General features: G+C 33.9%; 2 protein-coding genes and 1 pseudogene across 2 annotated transcripts; 2 read left to right on the top strand and 1 right to left on the bottom strand.

Annotated features, from left to right (window-relative positions):
- The first annotated feature begins 622 nt into the window (after nt 1-622).
- LOC114401318 (bidirectional sugar transporter SWEET17-like) lies at nt 623-2450 on the top strand. Its single transcript, XM_028363814.1, has 4 exons — nt 623-879; nt 1050-1260; nt 1460-1621; nt 2279-2450. Exons 1-4 carry the CDS (start codon nt 806-808, stop codon nt 2351-2353), a joined length of 522 nt encoding a protein of 173 aa, XP_028219615.1. The 5' UTR covers nt 623-805; the 3' UTR covers nt 2354-2450.
- Nucleotides 2451-2786: 336 nt separating this feature from the next.
- On the top strand, nt 2787-3453 carry LOC114401319 (annotated as a pseudogene).
- Nucleotides 3454-5374: 1921 nt separating this feature from the next.
- On the bottom strand, nt 5375-7445 carry LOC114403178 (ammonium transporter 1 member 1-like). The gene has a single exon (XM_028365968.1). The coding sequence runs from the start codon at nt 7303-7305 to the stop codon at nt 5803-5805; it is 1503 nt and encodes a 500-aa protein (XP_028221769.1). The 5' UTR covers nt 7306-7445; the 3' UTR covers nt 5375-5802.
- Between the last annotated feature and the right edge of the window lie 2512 nt (nt 7446-9957).

Below are 9957 nucleotides of genomic sequence, written 5' to 3'. Positions count from 1 at the left end.
TTTATTTATTGTGTTGCTGACTTTATAAATCTATGTTGTTTTTTGTGGTGAGAGGAATCAATAATAGCAGCAGTGTTCTTTTCACAGGCACGGGCAGTAAATGACGCAATGGTAACGTTTGATATATATGATTGTTATGTTGTTTGATATGAAAAATTGTGCATATGAAGTGTTTGTGAAAATTTCTATTGTGACATGTCTCACAAAATTGAATGTTGGGACTTACTGACACTTTGTATGATAAAATTAAAATTATATTATGAAAACAGAGTTTTGGGCCATATAAATCCATATAATATAAGATCGAATGGTTGAACATTTTTCAATAGCAACCATTGGATCCGTAATAATGGCTTTTCACATGTAGTTGATGACCCATCAATATTATTTTTTAATCTAAATTACAGTTTTACCTGGATAATTTGGGTAATATAGGTTCGTAATAAATGTCAACACACCGATTAGATTAGTGAAGTAAAACTCTAATTCTGATCACAGAATAATACTTTTAGTGTATTTAAATTTTGTCCATATTCCAATATATTTTCTATTTTTTTCCAAATTAAAAAATTGTTTTGTGCTATTATCATGTTTCTTTTTTTTTTTTTGGTATACTCATTTACCTTGCTTTTACTATAAGAAAAATAGACTAATTCAAATTATTAGTTTCTTTCCTTCTTCATATGAGCTAATACAATGATACTGTAGACTTTTTTGTATGTGTGTATGTTTTTTCTTCTTCTTTTAGGTTGCTTTAGCATTGATTATTGATGGAAGAACATGATTTATCCCTGTCTTCAAATACATGTTCTATCTCTGGTTCGACCCCACCAGAAACTTCCACGCTTATTCTATCATTTGGAAGCGCCAGCACATCATGTAGGTGATAATAAACAAATATTCAAAATACAAATTTTTGTTTATTAGTAAATAATCTATCAACTAATATTGCAGAGTTCACTTTTCATTGCTTAATTTGCATTCTAGATTATAATATATCTCATATTTATTGCTACTGGATGATACATAAATTAAACAAAACGATGCAGACCTATGTTTTGGAAAATAAAGAAGCACGGATCTACGGAAGATTTCTCAAGCCTTCCTTACATTTGCACATTGCTTAATTGCTCCTTATGGACTTACTATGGAATCATAAAGGCTAGAGAGTACCTCGTGGCTACTGTCGATGGCTTTGGCATTGTGGTGGAGACAATCTATGTTATTCTATTTCTCATATATGCTCCAAAAGGGATAAGGGTATGTAGTATATATTTATTTTTTTTAACAACAAATGTTAATTATTAATATTCTTAGTTTTATTAGCAGAGAAAATCAATATGTACTATATTAATGAATTAATTATATTATAACTATATAAGCCAATTTTTAATTAATTCACCTTACAAAATCCAGTTTATTGTTAAGTGGTGATAGATTAATTTGAATCGGATTTCAGGGTAGAACTCTCATTTTGGCTGTGATTTTGGATGTGGCAATTTCGGCAGTAGCAGTAGTTACTACTCAATTAGCATTGCAAAGAGAAGCTCATGGTGGTGTTGTTGGTGTTATGGGAGCAGGCTTAAACATTGTTATGTATTTCTCACCTCTCTCTGCCATGGTAAGTTTCACTAAATCTTAGCTTGCTATCATTAATTTTCAAAGTTCCATTATATCTCACTATATAATATTTGGAAAATGTTTATCAGGACAAATTCGTTCTAGCACGAAATGTTTTACCACTGCTCACCACCGTTAATTTGCGTCAAAGGATTTGATTACAAAATTGTTCATCTAAACTCAACCAATCACATTTCAGCTTTTGTTTTCTTATAATGTTTGTGCATAAAACTTTCGTGCTACATAGCATTGCTGATAATATTTATACAATTGAATTTATAGATAGATAGTAATTAATACCCATAAGTTTACACACAAATTTAAACTTAGATATATAATTTACCTCTTATCCGACAAAAAATTGATGTGTGATTTGGTTTGTGTTTGTAGGTGCTTAAATTAGTCTTTAAGTTTGAAAACAAGGTCGAATGATGCTGTGAAATTTTTGCCTTAGTTAAAGAGCAAGGATTCTCACTGCACCCTTCAAACAATTATAGCTTTTAGATTTGTATGTGTAGATTCTGTATATGGATTGATCCTCATTCGGTTCTCATTCCTGTATAGTTTATGTCATCTACTCAAACACTGTTTATATCATTGATTTATTTGTATTGCTGCTATATTTTTCTTCTTCTTCTTTATTCATTTTGATATATAGGTTCTGCACATTCTTCCATGTTTTAGTTGGATATATTGGTTCTGCACGGTTTCTTTCATGTTAGAGGATGGCTGATGGAATCCATAAAGATCTTTGTTGCTTTGCGTCTCGGGTATCTCTAAGCCTTATACGAGAACATATACAACATATACAGTAAGATATAATAGATGCTACCAACATATGTAAGATTTCAAAGGTGATATTTTTTTTAAAATTAAAATTACTAGCAATTAACTAATTTCTTTATGTTTCAAAATTGTTCCATTGTTTCACTTGCTTCTTTTTTTTTTGTTTTTAATGCAGGAGACAATAAGGTTGTCACTTCTTTTTTCTATCTATCCCACCTTGGTTGATTTCGGTAACGGATCCAAAAGCTTTGAGATTAGGATTTGATGTGAATTTGATAGCTATTGCATTGCAAGTGAGAATAAATAGTGATACTATTTCCTATATCAGCATGAGTCTTCTATTCTTGCTCTGAATTTCGCTTAACTTGATCTGCTTCTGAATGTAGGCAATTTTTGGTGTATCCCTTCGAATTATTGTTCATATATGGGTCATGAGCAAGAAGGGCCCTCTTTATGTTGCAATGTTTAAGGCAATTGGAATCATCTTTGCAGTCATCATGGGAATTGGCTTTCTTGGTGGCTCTATCTATCTTGGAAGGTATACGTTTCTTTCATGTCTCAATCATAAGAAAAATTGGAGGTGTGTCCACTTATGGACTTATGATTTTATTAATGAGAGCATTTTGTTTTCGTGTGAATGAATGCAATTTAAAAAATACTTTAGTCTAAGGACTACAATTATGAAAGGGGGACCTTTTGTTTGCATGTGTGTGAATGCAACTTAAAAATATTTTAATCTTAGAAGGAATACAATTATGTAACTATGGTTTTGTTTATGTACAGTGTGCTTGGAGCAGCCATAGCGGTTATTGGTTTTTATGCTGTTATTTGGGGGAAAAGCCAAGAGCAAGCAAAGGAAGAGTGTGAAGTCTATGATGACTCGGAATCATACTCGCCGTTGTCCCTCTTTTGGAGAACAAGAGAATGGAGGAATAAAATCATAGCAATCATTTAATTTCTCTAGCTTCAATATAAATGTCTCATGTAATATTTTGAAAACAGATTGCATTAATAAAAAAAATTAGTCATAGTTCGATTGATTTGAAACCTTAGTCTAATTTTCTAACAAGATAATAACAAATAAACAGCTTGAAACACACAACCAACTTATAGTTTGATCAATAAAAAATAATGGGTGGGAAAGAAAGTAAGAATTTTATCAGACATGCTATTTTTCCTGCATTTCACATTCACAATGCATTATTTAATATCTATTTGGCTTAATGTCAGAGAATAAGAATGGGCCATTTTTCTAGCCACTTTACAATATCCTATTGTTGTTTATATATATTCTTTTCTCTATCATGGAGAAGACCCCAAGACATGTAAAATCTATATCTATATCTATTTATATGATCGATATAATATAATATATGTAGCTCCGAGACATTGACGAAATAGAAACATCATCTCTCGCTCCTAAGTTGTACATTTTTTTTGCTACATAATTAGTACGATACAATTCAATAAAAAATTAAAATTGATTTCTTACATGATTCAATGATTAATTCGTAATTATCAATAATGCAGGTTTGATAACTTGTTGTCTACCGTGCGTCACCTTTGGCCAAATTACAGAAATTGTGGATGAAGGGTGTAGTAGTAAGATCAGCGAAATAAGAAATAAACAAAATATTATGTATAATTGCTATTTTACAATATATGTTGTATTGATCATATATAAGTTAGTTTGATCTGTGAGAGTGAAAGAGAGTTTCATATTGCAATGTAGTTTTCCCTTTTCCGGATGAAAATGAAATCATCAAGAGGGTTTTTGTGTCACTTGATTACGATACTTAATGAGTTACAATTAAATTGAAAACTCATGTTTTGGTAGACTGGATGTATAAAATAGGATATGTCAAGTAGTTTTTCTTTTTTTAGTGGGGTTTGAAAATTTTTATATAAAAAGAATAAAGGGTTAGTCACCTTTTTCTTTTTCAGTTAATTAATAATGTTTCTATTTTTATCTTGCTGATTGCTTCCTGCATTTTTATTTACATAATATATTTCTGATTTTCTGTGTATTTTAGTTATTTATCTTTATATTTATGGGTGAAAAAAAATTATACTCTGAATTCCTTATTTATTGTAATTGAAAATACTCTATCAACTTTAATGCTGAGATTCACACAGGAGACAAATCACGTTGGTAGTGCAATGAAAAATAGAAAATTTCTTTACTTTCTCTTTTTGTATTTAATTAATTGATTAATTAATTATATTATTATTATGTGTTATCATTATTATTTAGTTATTATTGTTTGTTTCATGTTTTTTCACGGGATTTTAAGACATTAGTGTTCTTCTCATTTTTCACGTGAATTTTTTTTGGTGGTGAAGTGAATGACAATGAGAAAAATCCCATAGGAATGGTGGTGAGACCTATTCTTTTGCATTCTTTTAAATTTAAGTTGTTAAGACAATGCAGTTAATAGAACATGAACATGAATTTGAAATTGATAATTTTTCTCTTATTGCACGTAATTAGAGGAAATAGTGTGGTCATTGTTGAGATGTTTGAAATTCAAGTGTTTAAATGTAAATTAACAATTGTTATGTGACCTGACAAATGTAAATATGGAGTAATTTATATTATAATTGACATGTTGTCATATATTTATAAAAAAAAAGTTATTTGACTTATTTGAAATTTCAATTCTCAATTTAATTACACTTTCTTTTTACTTTTTATCCCTTTTAATTTTAAACATTTATTTTGTTTATTATGTTTGAGCCTTATAAGATTCATCTTAATATAGTCTGTTAATTTTGTCTTCTAAAACAATTGTTTTGCATGAACATCAAGTTTTCTTATTCGAGTGATCTATGCGTATGCACATGTTTTAAATTCGCATAAATACTAACCTTTGAAGTCCCTAAATCAAGGGACCCATACGGATGCACGGGTTTCAAATTCACATGAACATCAACCTTTGAAGTTTGGTTAATGAGTGAACCGTGCGTATGCACAAATTATTGACTAGTAGATATTGATTAGCCATAAGGAAAATTACAGAGTTCAACATCAAAGTCTCAAATTAAAATTTCTACTATATACGACTCTTCCTTCTTTTTTGGCGAAAACTACGAAAATTAAATCCCACAAATAAAATATTTTCATTTTCCACAGCCATCTATCATTTTCAGAAACGTTCGCATCTTCCAGCAGAATCTTCAATTTCCAGCATCTACCAATATACGGCCAATAACAATTACAAATTAAAATCCCTACTTACCCATCATAAAAAGAAAAATCTACAAAATTAAAAAAAAACCCAAAACAAATAAAATAAATTACAAACAAAATCATCATCATCTTTTTTTCTTCTTCTAAGTCACACGTAATTTCAATTGAAGATAATACTGTCGGGGCCGAATTAATCGTGATCGTAATCATTCATCAGTGGTGGGTGTGGACGACGCGTTGGGCCCAACCTTCCTCAGCTGAATCCCATGCTTGTGCGACTCATCATCCTCATAAGCATAAGCAAATCCTCCATGACGGGTAAGATCCATCCCCGCAAGCTCATCCTCGGAAGAAATCCTCAACAATTTCAATTTATTCAACCCCCAAAACAAGGGTCCCATGGTCGCACTCACCCACCCAACAATAACCAAAATCTGAATCACGTGCGCCGCCAGCAACTTCCCTCCACCCCTCATGAACAACCCGTGCGCCCTCCCCTCCCCATAAACCTGGCTCACATACTCCTTTTTCGCGAACAGCGCCGTGAATATCACCCCCCACGCGCCACACCCACCGTGTAACTGCGCCGCTTCCAAAGGATCATCGAACTTAACCTTCTCTACTAATTTGTTGCACGCTATCAGAACCACTGAAGCGACAAAACCACACACGATGGCTGCCCATGGCTCAACGACGGAGCAGCCGGCTGTTATGGCGGCGAAGCCGCCTAACAGCCCGTTGCAGACATCGGTCACGTTCCAATGACCGGATATCATCCGTTTCCCGAAGAGAGTGGTCAACGCAGCAGTTGACCCTGCAAGGGTAGTGGTGACCGCGGTTCTCCCAACCGCGCTCCATTGACCGTAGTAAGTTCCTGAGTTACCGTAGGGAACTAGGATTTTATTAAATGAACCAGGGTTAAATCCGTACCAACCGAACCAAAGCATGAAGGTCCCCAGGACTACTAAGGACGCGCTGTGGCCTCTGAGGGCAACGGCGCGTCCCGCGTGGTCGAAGCGTCCGATTCTCGGGCCTTCTATCAGTGCGCCCCAGAAGCCGGCTACTCCACCAACCATGTGGACTACGCCGGAGCCGGCGAAGTCTATCACGCCGGTGGAAAATAGCCGGTCTCCGGGGGAAATGGCAGAAGCCCAGCCGTCTGCGGACCAGAACCAGTGGGAGACGACGGGGTAGACGAAGCCGGTGAGGAAGGAGGAGTAGATGAGATAGGCCACGAACTGTGTGCGTTCGGCGATGGAGCCGCTGGTGATGCCGGCGGCGGCGATGGCGAAGGCCCATTGATAGAGAAAGTTGCTGTAGTCGAAGCTTTGGGAGGGGAGTTCCTTGAGGCCGAAGAAGTGTTTGCCAATGAAGCCGTTGGAGGGGGAGCCGAAGGCGAAGGCGAAGCCGAAGAGGTAGTAGAAGAGGCCGCCGGCGGCGGCGTCGAGGACGTTGGTGAGCATGATGTTCATGGTGTTCTTGGCGCGGACGGAGCCGGCGCAGAGCATGGCGAAGCCGAGCTGCATCGAGAAGACGAGGTAGGCGGAGAAGAGGAGGTAAGTGTTGTCGACCGCGAAGGCCGTGTCGACGAACTTGTTGTCCACGGCGGTGAACCGGTCGCAGATGAAGGAGGCGGCGGCGGCAGCGTTTGTGGTATTTGGGCCCAGGAGTTGGGCAAGTTGGACGGCGGGACAATCTGGCAGCGACATGGTTATTGGTTGTGCCGCGACCGAAGAAGGTGGTCGAAACGACGGCGTTTGAGGTGGGAGAAGGGAGAGGAAAAGGGTTGGGCGCGGTGTTTAATTAGGGTAGTGTGAACTGTGAAGTGTGTATATATAGAGAAACTGAGAAAGTGGGGACTATGGAAGTCAAATTGTGTGCGCTATCGAAGTGGGGGAGGAGAGAGAGAGAAAGAAAGTGGACTTTTCAAAGGTTCACATTCGTGGAATATAAAAGTTGGAATCACGGTTTCTTTAATTTTTCTTTAACTTTTTACCCACTCTATTCTATAAGTATTTGTTTTTTTTTTTTTGTAATTATTATATCTATACATTGAATTAATCTTCTACTTATTCTACTTTAATTACGTTCCTCTCTCTATATAAACTAAAATAGATATTTTGATAAGAATATTTTTAAATTTATTCTTTAACGGGAACACTATTTTAAAAGACTTTTATTTAGAATATCTTTATAATTTTATCTTCTTAACTTTTTTTTTATCTCTTTCAATCTATAATTTTCAATATCTTCCGTTCTAACTTAAATTATCAATAACTAAAATCAACATTATATCACAAAACAAATTATATATCATAAATTTCAAATATAATTTATATGTTAAAAATATTTATTTATTAAGACTTTTAATTATAGTATATTTTTATAGTTATAAGTATTTATTGATTATAAATTTTAATTATTTAAAATGAACATTTATTTTGGACAGCAAACACGCTAGAATAATAGTTATTTACCATATTTTTTCTTGTTTCCCCCCTCTATTCCTTGTGCTTAATCACTCCAATTTTTCTATACCTTTAATGAGAGGACAATATCTCTTGTTTAATTTTTGTTTTTTCTTCTAATTATTTAAAAAACTATATCAAATGTTATTTATAACAATAATGAGGGCAATATCTCTCTTTGAGGTGTAGTCCCATTTTTTAGAGTTTATAGCTGCACAATTTATACATTTTAATTCTTATGAGAAATTACTCATTTTAATTCATATACATACAATGTTGAACACATTTTGGTTCCTACATGTACATAGATTAAAACAAGTAATTTTTAAGTATAAGAACTGAAAGTAATGATTATACAAATATAAAAGTTAAGTTCATTCGCTTATTTCTAATGTTTACTTCCAAGTTCCTAGTTTGATTATTTTTTTTTAAGTAGTATATCTTTGTTAATATAAATAAAATTTCTAAGTTTTATAATGAAGAACAAATTAAAAAATAGTGGTAACATATTTTTTCAACATACATTTTATTATTTATTAGTAATATTTATTAAAATAATAAATTATATAAGCTAAGTACCATTCTGTTGCTCTTTTGTATTTGTGTTTTCAATCTAATAAAACAATGAAGAGATTTGGGATGGGAGACGTAATTTTATAATATTATTTTCTGGTTTGAATCTTTTGTTTTGGAGCTATGGCCGTACGGGCACTGCTAACCTGATGCAAATATGACATCTTGATCTCGTTCTATTGAAAATTATTAATTTATTATGATAACTTAATATTTTTTTTTATGTGACAGTTGTAACAAATTATTGATTATTGATGTCTAAAATCAAAACTTAAACAAAACAGGAAAAAGTTTCATGAAACCTTTGAAGCGTAGATTCGAATATAATTTTTAAAATAAAACATGCTGAAGAAGTTGTATTAATTTTAATTCAATTTCAAAATAGTTTTACATCTATTATTAAAATCAAAATTTTTTTAATTTGTTTTTAGTTTTAAAAAATACATTCTAATTATATCACCACCACACCTTATTGTTGCCACCTCTACCACTACCATTATCACACTACTGTCACGATCATCATCGTCGTTACTATTTAACCATTACTTCCACCACCACCATTGCACTTTGCTTCCACTGTCACGACACCACTGTCATCGTCACCATCATCATTGTTGCTGTTGGATCAAGTGACCATGAAATAATTAAGAAGGGGATGGGGGTTGAACTAATTATTAATTTGCCTTGACTAATTAAAAAACTTATCCTTCTTAATGTTACTAGATTTAATTAGACTTTTACTACTAAGTTAAGAAAGTAAGGAACAAGAACAGAAATTTAACCAAAAGTAAAAGCGGAAATTAAAAGTACATAGCGGAAATTAAAGAGTGTAGGGAAGAAGAAGACAAACACAAGATTTATACTGGTTCGGCTACAAACTGTGCCTACATCCAGTCCCCAAGCAACCTGCAAAGTCTTGAGATTTCTTTCAACCTTGTAAAAACCTTTATAAGCCAAAGATCCACAAGGGATGTACCCTCCCTTGTTCTCTTTGAAAAACCAAGTGGATGTACCCTCCACTTGAATTGATCCAAAAGAGATGTACCCTCTCTTGTTCTCAGTATAACAATCCTCAAGTAGATGTACCCTCTACTTGTACCACAAAGGATGTACCCTCCAATGTGTTGGGACAAAGAATTCTCAGGCGACTAGTCCTTTGAATCTTTGTAAGGGGAAACAAAAGATATCTCAGGCGGTCAGTTCTTTGAAATCTTTTTCTTAAGGGGGAGGAAAGAATCAAAAGAATTCTCAGGCGGTTAGTCCTTTGAATCTTTTGTAAGGGAGAAGAGAGACACAAAAGAATTAAGGCGGTTAGTCCTT

This window comes from Glycine soja, chromosome 20 (genome assembly GCF_004193775.1).
Source record: "Glycine soja cultivar W05 chromosome 20, ASM419377v2, whole genome shotgun sequence".
Classification (NCBI taxonomy): domain Eukaryota; kingdom Viridiplantae; phylum Streptophyta; class Magnoliopsida; order Fabales; family Fabaceae; genus Glycine; species Glycine soja.
This window is presented reverse-complemented; position numbering and strand designations above follow the sequence as displayed.